The sequence below is a fragment of the Coenobita brevimanus genome, chromosome 100 (genome assembly GCF_032717465.1).
Source record: "Coenobita brevimanus isolate Jiangsu-jjx chromosome 100, ASM3271746v2, whole genome shotgun sequence".
Classification (NCBI taxonomy): domain Eukaryota; kingdom Metazoa; phylum Arthropoda; class Malacostraca; order Decapoda; family Coenobitidae; genus Coenobita; species Coenobita brevimanus.
The window spans coordinates 26,423,034-26,445,319 of NC_137053.1; the positions used below are offsets into that span (position 1 = coordinate 26,423,034).

The following is a 22,286-nucleotide window of genomic DNA, read 5'->3' on the forward strand; positions in this document are numbered from 1 at the left end:
ACGTATTTAGCCTTACGAGACTGAGAAAAGGTAGGGTTGGAGTAGGGTCACAAAAATAGGGTAATCAGGAATAAAGCTAACTGTCTATCTATCTATCTATATACCTAGGCTGCTTCCCCCAAGGAAAGGGAGGTAGCCGAGACAGGACGACACACTCTCCATTTACTCATCCATTCAAACACATTCATTCACATCTTAGCCCCAAAGGGGAGAACGGACAGATCCTCACCGCACCACACCGCACAAGGGTCAACTGCGCAATGCAATCAGGGACATCCGCAGCAGGGCCCGACAGCAGAATTGGTTTACCCCTGCCACATCATAACAGACCCATCCCCTTACCCGCACCTGACCTGACTAGCTGATCAGACCAAATGCGGGAGAATATCCCCTCAGGGCTGCGTCATCACTTATTTATTCACAATTTCTCTCCATTTATTTCTGTCACGCACAGCCACTCTTCCTTGCTCAACAGACATCCCTCTCGCATCCAACGCTCTCTTCACACTGTCCATCCATCCTATTCGTGGTCTTCCTCTCAGCCTTACACCTCTCACATCAGATCTAGTTATCTTTTTCACCAATCGCTCATTATCCATTCTCTCCATATGCCCAAACCATCGCAACACCCTCTGCTCAGCTCTACCAGCCATCTCCCGAACAACTCCAGTTCTCCTTCGCACTTCATCATTTCGCACCCGATCCATACGCGTCACTCCACACATACTTCTCAGACACCTCATCTCCATTACATTCAAACTTTTCCTCTCTGCTACACCCATATTCCATGTTTTAGCCCCATATAATGCATTCGGTACCACAACACCCTCATACAGCCTTCTCTTTACATCCATTCTAAGAGAACGACATTTAAACACTTTTTTCATTCCTCCCAGCACCTTTCCTACTTCATTTATTCTAAACTTCACTTCTGCATCTATTCTTCCATCCACAGCAACATGTCACCCTAGATATTTAAAACAATCTACCTCCTCAAGCAACTCACCATTCAAAACTATATTCATCCCCCTACCATCTATCAACCTCGTACACTTCATCACTTTACTCTTATTCTCATTTACTTTCAAATTCCTCCTTTCACACACCCTTCCAAACTCCTCTACCAACTGTCTCAATCTCTCCTCTGAATCAGTCACCAGTGCAGTATCATCTGCAAACTGCAGCTGCTTCAGATTCCAATCTCCACCATCAACATTTACCAGACTCAGACCACCTAAAACTCTTGCATTCACCTCCCTTACAACACCATCCATGTAAATATTAAACAACCAAAGCGACATCACACATCCCTGTCGCAGCCCCACTCTCACGGGAAACCAATCACTCACAGCATTTCCCACTCCTACACATGCTCTACTATTTACATAAAAACTTTTCACCCCTTTCAGTAACCTACTATCAAGTCCATACAATCTTAACACAGTCCACAAAGCCTCCCTATCAATTCTTTCATACGCTTTCTCTAAATCCATAAATGCCCAAAACACATCCTTGCCTTTCGCTAAATACTTTTCACACACTTGTCTCACAGCAAACACCTGATCAACGCATCCCCTCCCTCTCCTAAAGCCACACTGCTCATCACTAATCACTCCCTCTGTACCCTCTCTAACTCTCATAATTAACACTCTACCATACACCTTACCTACAACACTCAACAGACTTATACCCCTAAAGCTAGTACATTCATACTTATCACCCTTGCCTTTATACAACGGGACCACACAAGCACTTGCCCAGTCAATTGGCACCATACCTTTCTCAAAGCACACATTCAACAATCTTACTAACCAGTCAACAATAGTCACTCCACCACCCGTCAGGCATTCCACAGCACACCCATCCATACCTGCAGCTTTCCCTGTTTTCATCTCCTTTACTGCCTTCTCCACTTCCTCCTTCGTGATCAAAGAATCATTCAACTCTCCCAACACATTTATTCCTTGCACTCTTCCATCCGCCACAGTCTCAGCCACCCTTTCCTCCTCTACATTTCACAATCTTTCAAAATACTCTGCCCATCTCTTCCTTACTGCATCCATCTCAATTAACATCCTTCCATCCTCTGCTTTTACTCGTTCTTCCTTCCCAGACTCTCCCTTTCGCACCCTTTTCACCTCCTTCCAAATGCTAACTGTATGGAAAAGAAAACTTTCAGTAGTTAAAGAAACTGAGATCGGGGAAAGCTGATGAAAGAAAAGAGGAAGAACAGAGGAACTGAAATAAATTAAGAATAATGTAACAGGGAAGTGGAAGATATGATGATGAGAACAGAACGAAGATAACTACGAACAGAGGGTAAGTAAAAAAATTCAGCGGTAAACAGGCTGAATGAAGAGTGGATACAGAAAAAGAGGTAGGGAAAGTGGAGAGGATAAAAGTGAAACAGGGAGAAATTTAGCACCGAAAAAAGAAAAGGGAAATTAAAAAAGAAGTGAAATCAGAAAAGTTATTAAAATACGAGAGAATGAAAAGAAAAAGACAAAGAGAAAAATAAAGACAAAATAGCAACTGAACCGCAAGTTGGATAAACCTTGTAAGTGAGAGAGGGAAAGTTTAGCGAAGGAATAAGAAATATAAGAAGAGACAAAGAGTGCAGTATCCGCGCCAGCCAATTAGTATAATGGCCGAACATTTGACTTTGAATTCAACCTGTGATCTTGACCTTTGACTGACTGCTGTCAGACTCACATTACTTCATCCTTGCCTGATTCGTAACCCTTCCACCAAGTTTGATTAAAATCGGATCAAAATTGTTTGAGCAGACCTTGCACTGTGACCTTGTCATGGACTGATCTCAAAATCAGACCAACTTATCTCTGTCTTACTCTGAACCCTTCCACAAAGGTTGGTCTAAGCCGGATAAAGAACAGTTTTGGTTGACCTTGTCTCATGTGCTAGATACTGACCTGTTGTTTTACAAAACTAAAGGTTAACCCCTTGGTTGATCGTCACCCCTTCCACAAGATTTGGTCCAAATCATATAAAACCTTCGTTAGTTGCTTCGTGCACATACAGACCACGCATCGAACCTTGACCTTGTAGTCTGACTTTGACCTTTGATTAATTGATCTCAAAATCAAAGCAGTCCATTCTTGCCTTACCGTCAACCTTTTCACTAAATTTGGTGTAAATTTGATTAAAAATTTTTAACTGACCGTGCCAGGCGAAAGTTTCACCTACCCTTGTGACCCTGATCTTTAACTTATTGTTCTTAACAACGGTAAGTCAACCTGCTTTCTGCGCCTCAACGAGTACTTCAAACTTGATTAAAATCGGATGAAAAGTTAATTATTTTGTTCACACACACACACACACACACACACACACACACACACACACACACACACACACACACACACAGCGTGCGCGTCGTGTAAAACGTAATCCCCGCCATTGCTCTGCAAACGGGGTATAGCAAACGAACGATTGAGGTAAGGTGTAAAAGTGAAGATGAAATGTAAAGATAAGAAAAGACATTGCGAGATAAAAAAAAAAGCCAAAGAGAGAATAAGTGAATGCTCAGAAAGGAACGGGAGCAAAAAAAAAAAAAAATATGGAGAAAGGGAACCGGGAAGATCATTAGGAATGGAAAAGGTCATGAAAAGAGACGAGGAACACTGAAAAGCAAGGAAACACTTTTTTAAAAGCAAGGGAAAACAGAAAGGTGAATTAGGTGAGAGAAATGAAGTAGTCATTAGCAGTGGAAAATATCTGATAACGAGAAGCAGCAAGGAAAAAGAAAGAGTAAAATGACGCTGGACGATAAAAGATGGAAACAATAAGGGGAATGAAAAAGAACGAGGAAGACAAGTGCAGTCATTAGGATCAGAGAGAGAGAGAGAGAGAGAAAGAGAGGAGAGGTCGTAGTCTCGGGGTTTTGCAGTGATTTTCTTGCTGTGATGTCTGTAATTTCCACTGAGCCTGTCTACTGCCAGCTCACATCACCCTCCGCTCCTCCCTCATTCACACCCTCAAACCTTGCAAGATTTCTCTCTCTCTCTCTCTCTCTCTCTCTCTCTCTGCCAAAAACATCAACTACCATCACTTTTGCGATCAAGATATAATCAACCACAACTGGTAAAGTCAAATCTCATACCCTGACTTCTACCGTAGAATGTACAAATATAATTCTTATTACAATATTTTATGCCATGACTCCTGACATGTGCATCACGACTACCCCTAGCCTGCCATAAAATCTACCACATTTCCTCCCAAGCAAAGTGCTTCCATGTGTGTGTGTGTGTGTGTGTGTGTGTGTGTGTGTGTGTTTATATAGATAGATAGATATAGACAGATAGATAATATATATAGATAGAGACATATCTATCTATCTATCTATCTATCTATCTATCTATATATATATATATATATATATATATATATATCTATATATATATATATATATATATATATATATATGTTGGATATAGTCATTACTCCTGTCATTTAAATACGTGCCTTACGGTCATAGAGATATATGAATATACAGTCTACTGCATCTATTATGATAGGATCCGGTAATCTAGTCATCGTGATGATGATGAGATGACATCTGAATACGATGTTATTTTACCTCTACAGTCTGACGGTCTGTGTTATTAATGTTTTTTTCTTAATTATTATTATTTTTACACAGTACTACCAGATGACCGATTCATATCATACACAAGTCTGATGTGAGTTTCTGCTATCGAATGTACATGTCAAGAAAAATATTTCCGACTGTGTTAACTAAAACAGAAAAACAACACAGCACGAGGTAAGATAACACTACATATCATGCACAAATCTGAAACAAATTTCTGCTGTCAAATGTACCTGTTAAGAATAATATTTCCTACTGCGTTGACTAAAATATAACAACTGCACAGCACATGGAAAGATAACACTACATGGCACTTCTTAATGGCAGGCTAAACTCGCCCTATTGCGCCCAGTTCTCCGTACATTCGTACCGGGTATTCTGCATTCTAACTTCCTTATTGCATCTCTGAGTTTGCAGATGATAATGGATTGCTGGGTAGTTATCCGGATTATTGTCTGAAGGCTCAGGTAAACTTTCAACATTCAAGGGACTTCCATGTATAATGGTCTACAATGACTGTTTTTAAGTCTATGATAATGGCCTGGTTGAGGACGTCATAGAGTTGCATTGTATAAGAGGCAACATCGTAGGTTACCTGCATGATCTCTAGCAAATATCCAAAATGTGTATATTTTGTTCTGATCAGCAGTATGCAAAGCCTCAAAACATACACGGCGTTGATCATGAATAGCCATGAAGTTTCGATACAGTAAGTACGAATGATTTTTCTCAGATGACACAAACACGCTGGTCTTAACACAACACAACGCTATCTGTAATAACAGATTCTCGTCCATCATCAGCATACAGACTAGTGAGTATCTATTGGGAGGAGGCAAAGGTACGGGAGGAGGGAGGGAAGGTAAACCCATCACGAGGAGAGTGGACTTTGTGGAGAGTAGCAAGACATATGAATCATATCGGGTATAATATGATGTGAAACTTAGCATGTTAAAAATGCACCCTTACAGATGAACCCAATCATACGAGCTGTCTCATTTTTATATATCTGTCTATTGCCAGACGCCTTAATCTCGTTAGAGGTGGCCACAAACAAATCGCCTCCATGTATCCCTGTCTACCGCCATTTCACAGCCCTGCCCCCAGCTCACACACCCCTCTCTCATATACCTCTCCACTCTATCCCTCCATCTCATCCTTGGCCTCCCTCTCCCTCTCTCCCCCTCCACCTCACTCACATACACTCACCTCGCCAGTCTCTTGCTCTCCATCCTCACCACATGGCCAAAACGCAACAGTGTGTTTCTCCTAACGCTTCTTATCACATCTACATCCACTCCACAACGCTCCTTTACTTCCTCATTTGTCAGTCAGTCTTTCCATGTAACTCCAAATGCTCCGCTCAGATAACTCATCTCCTCTGCTTTCACTCTTGACTTGTGTCCTTCTAACAAGGTCCAACCTTCACTTCCATACGTTAGAGTTGGTATCACAATACCGTTATGCAGTAACTTTTTCACTTCCATGCTCAGTTCCCTGTTTCTTATTACTGCTTTCAAAGAACCAGCAACCTTTCTTCCTTGTTGTACCCTTTCAAGCACTTCACCCTCTAAACTTTCATCTTTACTCATCACACTACCTACGTACTTAAATGCATTCACATATTCCATCTCCTCCTCATCCAACCTCACTGTGCATTCAGTGACTTCACTTCTCTCGAAGACCATAACTTTACTTTTCCCTACATTCACCTTTAGATTCTGTTTCTTACACACTCTCCCAGACTCATTCACCAAGCCTTGCAGCTACCCTTCATCTTCACATAACAACACAGTATCATGTGCAAACAACAGTATAAGGAGTTCCTACACACTGCCCTCTCTCATTACGGCTGCTCCAACACCCACTGCCCTACCTTGTATCTCTTTTATAACTCCATCCATATTCAGATCGGACAACCATGCAGACATAACACATCCCTGTTTCAACACAGCCATCAAATAGAAAAATTCACTCAGTTCACTGTCCATACGCACTGCAGCCATAACACTGTCATACATACTCTTCACTGCAATCAACAACTCATTTACTCCATTTATTCTTCATACTTTCCCCAAACCATGTCTACCCACTCTGTCATATACTTTCTGCAAATTCACGAAGTCCGCATACTACTTCTTTCCCCGCCTTATTATTATTATTTTTTTTAATGCGAGGAAGAAGGAACCAATGGCTAGGAGCCCGGAAAACAGTTCCTTAAAAAACAAAACAAAAATAAAACAATACAAAAGAGAGCAAAATTTAGGATCCGTTCATTTCGAGATGCCTGGACACACTGCGTTTGAAAGACTGAAGATCATAGGAAGTAGGATATACAGACAGAGGAGGACAGTTCCAGAGTTGACCTGTTACATAAATGAAGGACTGAGAGTAACGGTTAACTCTTGCATTAGAGAGTTGGACAGAAAAGGATGAGAGTTTGTTGCTAGACGGGTGCTAAGCACCCGTCGTATAGGTGGAGGGATGCAAGCAAACAGTTCAGAGGAGCAGACACCATTGAAGTAGCGATAGAAATGGGATACTGAGGCAACAGTTTGGCGAAGACACAGAGGTTGAAGCAAGCCAGTAAGAGGAGGAGAGTTAATGAGACGAAAAGCATTTGACTCCACCTTATTGAGAAGTGCTGTATGTGGTGAACCTTCCCACACATGAGAGTTGTACTCTACACAGGGGCGAATAAAACCCGTGTATAAAGTAAAATACTGTGCAGGGGTAAAGAAGGTACGGAGTGGAAGCAGATTTAAGTTACCATATTTCATAGAATAAGGCAAGTTTATGGTGAGATGTGGAAAATATGTCAGGGACGTAAATAACAGTGTGGGCTTATCAGGAAATCACTAGAAGCTGTCCTTGCATATTTTTTACGTGGTAGGGGGGAAGCAAGCAACCGCGTATTTTTGAACGCAGTTTCTTGTAATCGACAGAACATATTGTTGCCAGCAGTGCAAGTAGCTGCATGTATTTGAACGAAGTTTCTTGTAATCGACAGAATGTATTGTTGCCAATAGTACAATGAGCTGCATGTATTGGAACACTTTCTTGTAATCGACAGAATGTATTGTTGCAAACAGTACAAACAACTGCAGTTGCCTATAATCAATAGAATATATTGCTGCAAACAGTACGTTGCTCTTAAATACACGAGAACTGCAAGTTAAGTGATAATCATGACATCTTTGACCTTATCTCTGACTTATAGCATGATTTCGTTAAGAATCAATGAGCACAGATTCAATATTCAGTGAAAATCATATATTTCGATGTCAGGAAGCAGACTCATCCGATATTTAGAGAGTAATGACACAAATTGCTGTCTCGCATGCCCCACTCCGAGGACTGACGATAATCTGTATTTGCCAAGAGCTCTTAATACGTTACGACCAGCATGTTTTTTATATCATCATACAAAGTTACTCATCATTACTGTCATGAGCTGATGTCTGTGAATTATCAACATTCTGTAAAGTTTTATAATAATAAAATAATACTGATCATATTATTGGCACATTTTGGTTCCCCACGAATCAAAGATCACACAGGTACTCTGCATAATTTAAGGGCCCCTTCATGCTCAAGCCGCCCTATCCAGCGACCCATATAACAGTGATTCATATCTTGGGGGTAAATACCCCCAAAGGGGCAATTTTGCTTCTTTGAGGAGGTAAAATCGCTAAAGCTTGCCCCTCGATTTTTGTAACCAAGTTATGTTCTCCTGAAAACATTTAATATAATAGTGTTGAAACATATGTTGACTTATTTCTGTAGCTTGTGTAATCACATGGAAAATACAACATTATCAGTACAATTATGATTTTCTTCCCTTTCTCGCGGTTTAAGTGGGATGGGGATAATAACATCATATATTGGTGTGGCAAGGGGTAACTGCTGTACAGTCTACATTCAGGTGACCTGATGTTGGCCACATACGTTAACTGCAGCCTTATGGTCACAGCTTAGTCCTTGTGAGGCACAGTCAGGTGCAGATGGTTATGTGTGATCCTGTGGAAACAGAGAAGATTGAAGCAGCCATTACAACACAGAGGGATGATGGTACCAGTATCAGCCCTCATGTTCCTGCACTCAGTCATATTAATAAAATCGTCTGTATTAACTGGAATAGAAAGCTAAGAGATGTCTCTACCATGTTTGGGCTAAAAGGAAAATAAATAGAAGGAAAAGACATTTAAAAGTAAGTGGAAAGAGATATTAACTGATACTAACATTCAAAAAATAGACTGGTTGGGGAAGAACAGGCAGGGTACTTTGACACAAAAGATCACGATTAGTGTTGAAGCTTCTCGCCAGCAGGTAAATATAACGAAGAAGGAAATTTTAAGGTTAAAGGTAGGAGTAACTGTTATTATTAATTCCGCAGCCTTAATTTATAGACGTCAGACACATCAGGCCAAGCCAAATCTTCCATAGGCATGGATTTTCTATACACCTCATTGAATTCCTTCCAAGGGGCACTCACCATCCACTCACTTGATGCAGTGCTGCTCTCAGGTGTCTGCCCTTTCCTCTCCTCCATCCTTCTTTCCTTCCATCCTCTTCTATCTTTCCTTCATTCTTTCCTCGTCCTTCTGCCTACGTGTGACTTTACACTCCCTCTTCTGTCTTTCTTTCCTTCATTCTTTCTTCTTCCTTCTGCCTGTGGGTGACTACACTGAGTGACAAGCCAAATGGTTATCTGTACACCAGGAAACCATTTACTATGCCAGGTGGTAACCATATAACCATATTATGGCGCCTGGGGGTGTAGTGGGTAATTATGGTGCTCCAATCGGATTGAGCCGGTGAAGGTTTATATCCAAGGGGTGATTGGGGTTTATTGCTCATGTAATGCCACTCAGGGATGAGTGAGGCTGGATACTCTCATCTTAAATGTCAGGACCAACTTGCCTAGTCCCTGGCTCCTACGCTCCTCATGGGGCAACATAGAATTGGATGATGGATGGATCTCCACTTGCACACATTATGACCGACATGTTGACTGGATGCTGCTCAGTGCTGGACCAAGATTGAAACTGTTGGCCTTATGTGCTCATACAAACCCAAACCGACCTAAAACCGGACACTGGCCGAATGGAGTCGACCTGTTGGCAATAGGCTGGTGAAACGATCATACAGGCGGCTTGCTCAGGCAGCCTCAACAATTCACACACGCTCGGTTTTCACTGAATAGACCGGTTTGTGCGGGCAGCTGAACAGGTCGGTCCAAGTATACGTGGGGCCTTTTAGAAAGTACATCATGTCATATCCTCACCCAGGCCGTTACAGCTATGAAGGAACACAATATTCGTGATATATTACAATTTCCTTTATGTAGGAATTTGCTAAGTTTGGCCTTCCTCAGAGTGAGAGATACACTTGTATGGCATAATGTTATAACACAGTACTATATATACCTACGGTATGTAACTATATAGCTACAGGTAACAATATGTAAAACAGGTAGCTATGGCTGAGTTCTCCGGGAAGAGAAAACGAAACATCCCCTTACCCAAGACTAATCAAGAATGCCAAACACCTCTGATCATGTGCCAGAAATGTAACAGACACACACACGCACAACCATATGCACACGTATGCCCACACACTTTAGCCAGAAGCTAGAGGAAGATATAAGTTTGATATCACATGTAGGAAAGTTAGTCAGATAGAGTTGTACAGGAGAAAACAAGAGTTAGACAAGGAGAAAGCGATAGGGAGTAGGAGAGTGAAAGTAAAGTACTGTAGGAGGGCAACAGCTAGCATAAACTGCTAACCATAGGCTACATGGGTCACGCCAAGCTCTTAACTTTTGTTCAAGTAACTGTCTCACAATAAACTCCACTGACCCAAATCTGCCTATTTCATCATCTCACTTAAAATACAAAAGGAATAACGGAACAAAGAAGGCCTACACTGATGTCTCCTACACGCCTCACCATTACTTTCTCCTGGTGTCTCTCCCATTGATGAAACAACAAGATAACCTTCTCTACAGGATTACACCCCTCAGCTACGTCTACTTACATTGGTGGCCAGCAGTAACAACGAACCAACTACGTTCACTTACATTGGTGACAGTGGTAAAAATGTTAAACTACGACAAACTGCCTTACGAGTTTTTATGATAAATTACACTCATTGATATTAGTTTATATGTTCATTGATATACGCAGCAGACTACACCCCTGAATCGCTACAACGGTAAACTATGATAAACTACGTTCACTGAGACTGATGTGAAGCGGTAAACGAGGCCGATAAACATCTCAATCAACAATCAACGAGCAAACTCCAATCAAAATAATCTACGACTACGCAAAATTTGGCAACTTCACGCACACGAACAAAAAATAAACAAGCTAAGCAGAGAGCAGGAGCTAGCAGAGCATCTATGCTCCTTAACTTCGTCCCTAATCGCGCCTACCCACCTCAACCGCAACTCCACGATTACTAGAAACAATAGCAGCGATAAATTACGTCTATCAGCAACTCTACAAGCCTACAAGTTAGTCTCGACAAGTAAAGAAAATCAAACTTACAAGAAAGAGAAACAAAGAAAGTGAATGAAGTGACACCTGCGTAAGGAACAACACAGTTGAATTTCCCCCACCTACTCCACCATGACCCCCACTACCATCATCTCCACCACCAGGAGGAGGCAAGCGAGTGTCTTGAACCTAGATGTGGTGACAAAATGATGCTGATATGTTGATCTTCAACAACAACACGAGCCTGTTATCCTTCACCTGCTTGCCTACCCCACAGTGACGACACCGAGTGCTGACGCAGTTATACCAGGACCTTGACCTACCTAAATCAAAACCTACCAACACCCTTCAACCAACATCACTATCATCACCACCCCACACTTAATATCAGTGAGCCGAACATTTACTTTATTAGTTTAACAGTACTACTTAATTTACATACTACCTTACGTATATACACAGTGGCAGGCAATATATATCCTTACATGAACATAATTATAATACATACATATGAAAATCTAGTAAAACCAGAGAATCAAAATATAAGTACACATGTATCCTTCATTTTACAGTTACAAGGAAAATCAAGTGGAAATGCCTAACACAAATGGTGCTAGCAACAGTGTGGTATACCCAGTCACATTAGTACTTACAACCTATACCTAAAGGTGAATTTAAAAATGAGCAAACATATCAAGTTGACTTCACAACCTTTGGAGGACTATAGTATCAAGTGATGTGTGGTACAAACGAAACTAAGTGAACACTGTATACATTGTAAATATTATATACTGTATATAATTTTATATAAAATAAAAAAATGGGGTTACATGGAATATCATTTAAATATAGACTGTGCAACACAACTAAGCTAATTCACCTACGGTGTCTCACATAACTAAGCCAATACACATATGGTGTCTCAAATAAACAGGCACATCAAATATGGCTGATTCATAATATGATTGTATTGCTATGACTGTTTAAATTATAAACACAAGTTTCAGTTATATAGCTACAATGACCACACTTGAGATTCCTGCAATTAGATTACAATTCCTACAGTTGTGTAACTACAAACGATTGCATTATCTTGCATTACTGCAATTATATTATAGTTACTACAATTATTTAATTATAAACGATAGCATGACTACAATTATGTTACAGTTGCTACAGTTATTTACAGTAACTACAAACGCTTGCATTACTGCAGTTATGTTACAGTTCCTACAATTATGTAGCTACAAACGCTAGCATTACTGCAGTTATGTTACAATTGCCACATTTATGTTACTACAATTTGTCACAACCGCATTATGTAACAGTTGCATTAACAAGATGTGAATACAGTTTTATGGCCAACACAATTATGTAACAGATGCATTAAACAGAAGTAACTACAATTTTATAGACAGCATAATTATGTAACAGTTGCATTAACAAGATGAAACTACAATTTTATGGCCAACACAATTACGTAACAGTTGCATTAACAAGATGTAACAACATTTTTATGGCCAGCACAGTTATGTAACAGTTGCATTAACAAGATGTACCTACAATTTTCTGGCAAACACAAGTATGTAACAGTTGCATTAACAAGATGTAACTAAAATTTTATGGCCAACACAATTATGCAACACATTAACACAATGCTATGTTACAGTCGCAGCTGCGTAACTGTTGCATTAAAATGATGTGACTACAATAGCATTAACACGTTGTAACTGCAATTATACAGTACAATATTCATACAATTATGTAACAATATTATATACTTCACTTAAATAACTTGCAAATTAATTATAATGTGTATATGTATGTATTAATACATTATGACTGTCGTTGGTATAACAGTGGGTGTGACCAAGCGATATGTAGGCATAATATGCTATAACACAATACTATGTGTAACGACGGTATGCAACTGACAGCAAACCATTTTCTGTTTCCTCCCACTTTATCTGTACTCATTTCAAAGCCAAAGGTGGTTGTTGTGTATATGTGCACAACGATTTATCTTGCTTTCGTGGTCCTGAACTTCATTCTTCTGAATTCTCTACTTTCTGGCTTCGGCTTTCCTGTCATTCCCCGACTAAATATATCTGCGCTGTTTACTTATCTCCAAATTCTACTGTCTATGAAAAATTCTTTGACTATCTTACTTCTACGATGGAACACATTCTATACATTTCTCCATTCTCTGAAATCTCCATTCTAGATTTCAATGTATGTTCACCACCACCTTTGGCTCTCCTCTCGTTTCACTGATCCACCTGGTGAACAAGCCTACATCTTTTCTCTCCTTAATGACCTAAAGCAGTTTGTACAGCACCCTACCCGTATCCCTGACCGCCTTGTAGAGAGCTTCAACATACTGTACTTGACCTCTTCCTTACAACTAATCATTCTGCTTACACTATTAATCTTTCCTCTCCGTTGGGCTCCTCCAGTCACAACCTTATTACCTTAACCTGTCCTATCTCTCCGGTACGGCCTGTATACCCTCCAAAGAAACGTCGACTGTGGCATTTTGGAGCTGCAGATTGGGAGGCCCTCGGGCAGTACTTCTTTGATTTTCCCTGGAATGGTTATTGCTTCCATGGCCGGGAGCCATCTGAGTGTGCATTGCGCATTACGGAGGTTATTCTTTCAGGCATGGAAGCATACATTCCCTTCTCATATCCTTTGACTAATGGAAGAAAGCCTTGGTTTAATCACGCTTATTGTAATGCTGTCTGCAACAAGGAGAGGGCCTATAAAAGGTACCAGAGCCAACCCACCCCTGAATCACATCTTGTTTATATTTCTGTCCGGAATCGTACTAAGTCTGTTCTTCGCTCTGCTAAAATTATTTTCATCTGTACTATATGCTCTCAACTCTCCAACTCGAATTCTTCCCTCTCCTTCTGGCCCCTTGCCAAAAACCTTTCCAACAACTGTACTTCATCATCCTTCCCTCCTATTTTCTATACTGATGGCTCTGTAGCTACTTCCTCTACTTATAAAACAGATCTCTTTGCTCAAACTTTCTCCTCCAGTTTCACATTTGACGATTCCGGTGCTGTTGCTCCATCACTTCCCCCCTCTGACTTCCTCATGGCTGACATAAAATTTCTTCAGCTGATGTATTTTCTGCCATCAATGGCCTTAATGCTAACAAGGCATATGGGTCTGATGGAGTCCCTCCTGTTGTCCTCAAGAACTGTGCTTCTGTGCTTACACCCTGCCCAGGTAAACTGTTTCGCCTTTGTCTGTCAACTTATACCTTTCCTTCTTGCTGGAATGAAGAGAGAAACCTGTATTGTACACAAGAAAAATCATCCAGTATGTTACCAATATGCTGGAAATCAACCCAAGTGTGCCTATTTCATCATCCCACCTAAAATACGAAGAGAATAACAGAACAGAGAAGGCCTACACTGATGTCTCCTACACGCCTCGCCATTACTCTCTCCTGGTGTCTCTCTCATCGACGAGACAACAAGATAGCCTTCTCTATATAATTACACCCCTCGGTTACGTCTACTTAAAAACCGATTCACTGTTTCTGACCACCTCTTCTTCCCTGTCACTTTGCTTTAGTGCATTTATTCCTTCGCGTAGTTCATTTTCTTTTATTCAGTCCAACTTTCTTTTAATTCTTGCTGCCATCGGATGATTTTATGCAGGTTTGGGGAGATTCCATTAACTGGAGTAGTTACGTATACCCTCCATTATCTCGTTCATAAGAGAATCATTCTTAAGTTGAATAAAGTCACAAGGAAGTAGTTACATATACCCTCTATTATCTCGTTCATAAGTGAATCATTCTTAAGTTGAATAAAGTCACAAGGAAGTAGTTACATATACCCTCCATTATCTCGTTCATAAGAGAATCATTCTTAAGCTGAATAAAGTCGCACGGAAGTAGCAAAAATAATCACCTCCACCAAGGAAGTTATGTTTTACCCAGCGTTGGTTTGTTTGTCTGTTTGTCTTTTAGCAGGATTACTCAAAAAGTAATGAATGGATTTTGATGAAATTTTGTGGAACGGTGGACCATGGGCCAAGGAAGAAATTAATAAATTTTGGGCTGGATCTGGATCCAGATTCGGAGTATCTCACACAATATCTCCAAAAGTTCTCAATGAATTTCAATGAAATTTTTTGGAAAGGTGGGCCATGGACCAAGCAAGAACTCATTAAAATTTGAGGTGGATCCGAATCCGGATCCTTTTTAATGGCATTGACATTGACGGAGATATGCGCCCTCTGAGCGCTTTCTAGTTTGAAAATACATCCTAGTGGTGAAGGAATTAACGAGAGAGAGAGAGAGAGAGAGACCTAACTTTCTGAGCAGTCGTAAATTATATACTAAAATAATGCGTTTGTACAGTCGGCCTAAGAAGTGACGGCAGAGTATCAAGAAGATTTCGGTCAGCGATAGCTCACATACTCTTATTTATATCTTTACAAGATGAAATCTATTATATAGAACTGTTACAGAAAACAATAAGTTAATGTCAAAGTATAGGTATATTTCAAAACTGCAGAAAGCAGTTAGTTATGATAATAGGAAATCCTAAACGGAACAAATTGAAATTTCACAACTATCGTTCAGGGACAGTCAGGAATAATTTGCGGAGTTCAAATCTAGTATGGTAACGCGCAATAATTTTTTAGTACTGTAAACCTGAAAAGAAGAGTACAACAATAAACAATTAAAATTAGTCATCATTATTTATAAAATAATACAATATCAGGAAATAATTTAAAGTCATTTATTTCCGTTTCCAATGTCTCCATGTCCGACGACGACAGAAAGCGGGAAGGCGGCGTAAGTCAATGGGCTATTTTAAATGTTTTAATCAACAAGCAAGGAGACAATTTTTACTGAAACACACATATTTATTACACTGCATTAGTCCATTTTTCCATTAAGAAAAATCTGTGGATGATTTAATATTAGCCAAAGGACTATCGGTGAATGAATATAAAAAAAAAGAACCTCGAAATTTGCCGAGTCGGAGCTCCTTGGAGAATGCAAACTTGTGCCATTGCCTATAGTCGCGGCGCACGACTCTGAGGTTGTCATTATCGTACCCTGGCAACCTACCATTCAAAAATGCATCCGATTTCGTGTCATATTATACACGAATCATATTATTATGCATGAATATATTATACAGGAATATTATTATACAAGAACATATTATGCACAAATCACGTGTCTCATATTATACACGAAATCAGACGCACTTTTGAATGGTAGGTTGCCAGGGTACGACAATAACAACCTCAGAGTCGAGCGCCGCGACTATAGTATCCTCAGTGCATAAACTATTAGCAAGCGTAATAAACTGCAAAGGTTCATAGACAAGTCACTGATCTCAAAACTTCCGAATCAGAATTTTCAGTAAAGCAGGGCATAGCGGTTTATTTAAAAAGAAAGGTATAACATTAAAGAAAAAAAAAAGTGTGTGTGCTTTTGCACTGTAAGAGTTTATAAACTCATGATTCGGTCCTCTTTATTGCCTAGTGTAAAAGAGCAAAATTTGTCATGCCTCCTTACAGCTGAAAATAATTTAGCGTCAGCTGGGGATAAAGAAACTAATTATAATTGTTATAAGCGAGGGAAAGACAAGGATCAAAAGGCAGAATGGTCTTGCTGCTGCTGCAAGTAGGATATCATTAAGAAAAATTTCATTGTTGTGGCAATCTCATTGTTCTCTATCATCACCACAGCATTTGACAATAGGGTATGTATGCAGTCACAAGAATTTTCCTTGATCTTCAAAACTAGAGTATCTTTGTTTGAAATCCTGGGAACCAAATAAATCAGGAACACGCGGTTGTGCTGTACACTGTGCGCGGAGTAATGCATTACATTTATTCAAATCGGGAAACGTATCTAAGTGTTAAGTTCTAATATGTCACTGCCTCCTGTTATTAATCTTCCATAATTCGTAGCGGGATAGGCTATAATATATATTTTATCTGATATGGCGTGATGAAGGCACAATTTTTGCTTTATATATCACTGTTTTCATTGAACGTATGGCAGTGGAGAGTGACCAAAGCAATCTGAAACTCTGCCATCATTCTTGGGGCAACTGTACCACAGTCATATCTGTCATAAAGATATTGCTCTGCTTGGTCTTTTGTCCCACCAACTGCATACTGGCCAGGGTCTAGGCTACTCAATCGTGAAGGTGAAGGCGTGGGTGACTAGCATTGTTCATCGCTTAGTGGTATTATGTGAACGATAAATTCCAGCCACTCGTAGGATGCAAAGCCTTCTGACTCAAGCGGTTGGAATGCTTTAGCATACTTAGTCTTCATTTGGTTATATGGTTACTACCCAACGTACTAAATGATGTCCTGGGCTACAGGACACCATTTGGGCAATTACTTACTACAGAATCGCCTGAAAGTGGCACTACATCGAGTAAATGGGTCATGGGCGCCTTGTTGTACTGTACGCTGTTTATGATCCAGAAAAAAAAAATGTGCTTCACTACATTCCTCTTCTCCACCATGACGCTTTTTAACGTGATGCCTACCATGATTCATTCAGAGAGTAACAGTCTTGCAATAATGCATCATCACCATTAAAGCGCTGATGCCACTTGAACATCCACCCCTGTAACTAACTGGATCATACAGTATTCCTATAAATGTTTCCGATGATTATGACCGTACTGGTTATATATAATTCTACTAGAAATGACTATTTGTTTTGTGTGTGTCCTTCGTTATTTTGTGCCTACTGATTGCACTATCACCGTTCAATGGCTGACATCCCTGAACCCTTACTCACTTTGCTCTCAAATCAGTTATTTTCTTTTATTTTTATTGCCGTTCATATTTCTTTCCTCTTCTGGCTTTTTTATTTCTTTCGCGTCGTCTTTCTTCACTTTTCTTTCTTTAATTTTACTACCTTTCCTAGATTTTTCCTGTTTCTTCCTACCTCTTCGTTCCTTTCTTCTTTGTTTCTCCTTTCCTTTCCCGGTTTCTCTTTTTCATCATTATGTTCTTCACTGTCTCCCTCAGTTTGTGCTCCTTTCTTCCTTCTCTTTTGTTATTTTTATTTTTACCCATCCTTTACTTAGTTGATTCTTCTGCTTTACAGATTGTTGTCCCTCTCGTCGTTAAGAACATAAATGAAGTAATCTTGACGTTTACTCCCACAAAATTGGCTTTCACTGCTCCAGTTTTGAGACAATTAAATGGCACTTTGTATCTTTCTTTCATGGAGGCTGACGACGCTAATTAATATTTGTAATCGCAATACTTTGTAGTACAACGTTTATTGCCTCGGCGCTCATTACCTTCATACTTTTATGGTAATTAACAGCCCACTTACGACCATGACACTATCTTAAACCTTATAACCACACACCAAAAAACTTACTTTCATCTTAAGGTATCCTTATCTTTTTATCCGGTAACCCACATACTCGTACTTCCATAATACTGTCATTATCTTACCATAGTTCTACCATTAATTTACCATACAGTGCTAGAGTAGCTACCTCCTTTATTCCTCTCAGATCTGTCTCCCTCACTTCCTCTTTGTCTGTTTGTGATCTGTGCGTTTTTCCGTTTTACATACGGTATTCTGTCATTTCACAGGCGGGAGTAACTTTCATATTGTACTGTCATAACCCTACCATAAATTTGCCAAAATACTTCTGTTCTTTATTAACCTGTTTTATTCAGACAGTTTCTTGTCCGTCTGTCACTGCGTCAGCATCACTGACCTTCCTTAAAACTAAGACAATATAAACTAAACACTACACCCAAGAGAACTTTGTCTTCTTTTTTTTCCTCACTCGCTTCCTCCATGTCTGTCGCCTGTGCATCTGTCCTCCTGGCACTCTGCCAAGCCTCATAAAACCAAAACTATACTCTGATAAAATTATACCACGATGCCATCATAACACAATCGTATCTTAACCATAACTTTTCCATTGTACATTTTCTCCCTTTTACTAATCTAATTTCACCCCCCCCCTCTCTCTCTCTCTGCCACACTTATTCACCACAACCCCACTACATCCCCACATTCCCACAAGACCCCACCACATCACTGTGGTAAAGACTACATATTATATAGATAGATAGATAAATAGATAGATAGAGAGACAGATAGAAGCAGGGAGTCAGATGATGAGAAGGTGTTGTGTCTGCGAGAATCGAGCAGTGCTAAACATGCTTACACACACTTAACACTGAGGAAAGCTGACGACAGTGGCCAGTAAGGAGATGATGCAGTTAGCTGTCAGCAGTCCTCTAGTGAACAAAGACCTAGTCCATCCACGAGGAACACATGTGACACACCCCTGCTATACCAGAATTTAGGAAAGAGAGCTCAGACGGAGATTAGCCACAGAAGAGGCAACAGAGAAGGAGACAAGCGACCCTAGAGACAGGTCACGGAAGAAGGGCTTAGCGATTTGAGAGAGAGAGACAGATAGCGAGACAGGGAGGTAGCTACCCGGGACTTATATTCGTTCCGTGTGAGAGACTTGTTAATATTTCCAAGACAAAATAAAAATAGTCCCATACTATTCTTTATCTCTCCTGTCACTACATGACATTTGGTGGGGAGGCTACTACAAGATATAAAAGCCGCTCGACCACAAGTCTAAAATATACTTCTCTACAAGTAACTACAAAGTCCTTATGACATCACAACCCCGCCACATGGCCACAACCTCACCACATCACCACAACCCCACCACATAACCACAAGCCCACCGTCTCTCTGCCCCACAGTGATCCCGTCCCGCCTGATGGTGCTGGACACCCACAGCAGACCGGTCCAGGGGGGCATCGTGCGTTCCCTCACTGAAGGTGACCCCCTCACACTTTACTGCGTCGCGTCAGGAGGTATGTACTGTACCATGCACCATTTTCTCATTAGCGTAGGAGACTAACTAACATCTCTTCTCCAAGGATTTACTTTGCCTTTTAGAAATTCCTGGGGGTAGGGGGGTTTCAAGAATACTCCCCCAGTATCCCTGCTTGTCGTATGAGGCGACTAAAAGGGTTGGTGGTGGGTTACAGCCCCACCCAGTAAAAAGAACTAACTAAACAAGCGAATAAAGCGCCTCGGACCAGGACGGACCGTAAGTTGACGACTAAGGAATGGACAAAGGACATTCTTAGGATGGGGATGTGGAATGTGAGAGGCGTGAATGGTGATGTCAAAGAGACAGAGATTGTGCAGGTGCTTCAGGATGCAAGAGTGGATATATATGTGAATTGACTGAAACTAAATGAAAAGGTGAAAGGGTGAGGGAATGGGAATACGGTTGAGGAATATGTGCAGGAGTTAATGAGAATGAGAATGCAAGAGAGGGAGTATGTCTGATGATAAGCAAGAAGTGGAAGGAGAATATAAGAGAGTATGGAACAGTGGGTGCAAGGATTGTATGTGTATGGATGAAAGTAGGTATACAAGCGTGGGCGATTGTGTGTGCGTATGCGCCGACAGAGAACCGAATGGCAAGAGTGAAAGATGGGTTTTGGGCAAGTGTAGAAGCATGTATGGATAAGTTTGAAAGGAGTGAGAGAGTGTTTTTGATTGGAGACATGAATGGCAAAGTCAGGAATGTACGAGTGGATGGAGTGATTGGTCAGTGGGGTGTGCCAGCTGAAGTAGATGGGAATGCTAGTGCTCTGTTGGACATCTGTGCTGGTAAGGGGTTAGCAATAGCTAACACCTACTTTCGGCATAAGATGATCCACAGGTATACATGGAGGGTTATGAGGAAGATGGATGGTGAACTTGTTGAACGAAAGGCAATGATAGACTATGTATGTGTGGATGTGCGAATGAGAAGACAAGTGGTGGATGCAAGAGCGTGGGAGAATGGAATTTCGGATCATCACTTAGTGATGGCCAAGATAAGGCTGCAAAGAAAATGGTTGAAGAGACGAAGGGGAAGACAGGAGGAAACAGCTCCTGTGAGAAGAGTGGAGTAATTGCAAGACAGTAAGAGAATGGCAGAGTATAAGAGCATAGTGGAAGAAAGACTGGGAAGGTATGAGTTAGAACAGATGGAAGGGGTGGAAGACGTATGTAAGATATTCACGTAAGAGATAGGTGCAGAGTGCAAGGTGGTTTGTTTAGTGAGGAGGAGATGCAGGGGTGTGCAAGGGACAGCATGGTAGAATGATGAGGTGAAACGAGCAGTGGAACAAAAGAAGAAGGAATATAGTGAAGGGCTAGCAAGTAGAGGTAGGGGAGAAGATGAGAGAGAGAAGAGAGAGATATATTTGAGCAGGAGAAGGGAGGTGAAGAGATTGGTGAAGGAGAGTAAGAAGAAAGTGGATGAAGAGTTTGGGAGGGATCTAAGTGTGAAATGGAGGGAGAGTGAAATGGAGGGAGAGTGAAATGGAGGGAGAGTAAGAAATTGTTTTGGACGGAGGTAAAGATAGTAAGGCAGTGTGAAAGGGGTAATAGTAGAGGAGTGAAAGATAGGAATAATAGATTGTTGATTGACAAGAGAGAGAAATTGAGGAGATGGAAGGAGCACTTTGAGGATTTGTTGAATGTAGAGAGTGAGAGCAGTGCGAGTATAAGTGGTTGGGGAATGGCTGGGAGAAGGAGAGATGAGAGGAGGGAGGAAGAGATCAGTAGGGCGGAAATAGTGGAAGCAATGAAGATCAAGATGGGAAAGGCCCCAGGAATTGATGGAGTGTGTGGTGAAATTCTGAGGTATGAGGGTGAGATTGTAGTGGAGTGGATATGAAAGTTATGTAGATTGGCTTGGGAAGAGGGAAGGGTTCTGGGAGGACTGGAAATCAGGTATAATTGTTCCTTTATACAAAGGGAAAGGGGAGAGAGAAGTTTGTGGTAACCATAGGGGTATTTGCCTTCTCAGTGTGACTGGAAAAATATATGGTAGAATACTTATTGATAGGGTTAGGCATAAACAGAGGAGCTAGTTGGAGACGAACAAGGGGGACTTCTATCTATCTATCTATATACCTAGGCTGCTTCCCCCAAGATCTTTAGGGAGAAGTATCTAGAGACAGGGAAAGACTCACTCTCCATGCTGACTTCATGGATTCAAACACATTATGACAGAATAGATAGCCCCAAAGGAGAACATGTGGACAGCTTTTGAGAATATATGGAATGGAGGGGAATGTTGAGTGCTGTGAAGAGTATG

General features: G+C 40.8%; 1 protein-coding gene and 1 pseudogene across 1 annotated transcript in view; both read left to right on the forward strand.

The window, feature by feature from the left end:
• Positions 1 to 8,799, forward strand: part of LOC145414527 (uncharacterized) — a 65,284-nt pseudogene extending 56,485 nt beyond the window's left edge.
• The window catches only part of LOC145414612 (synaptogenesis protein syg-2-like), a 1,004,755-nt gene that overhangs the window by 510,589 nt on the left and 471,880 nt on the right, over positions 1 to 22,286 (forward strand). The window contains exon 5 of the mRNA XM_080284139.1: positions 19,882 to 19,995. Coding sequence (XP_080140265.1) covers positions 19,882 to 19,995 — 114 coding nt within the window. The remainder of the gene's footprint in view (positions 1 to 19,881; positions 19,996 to 22,286) is intronic.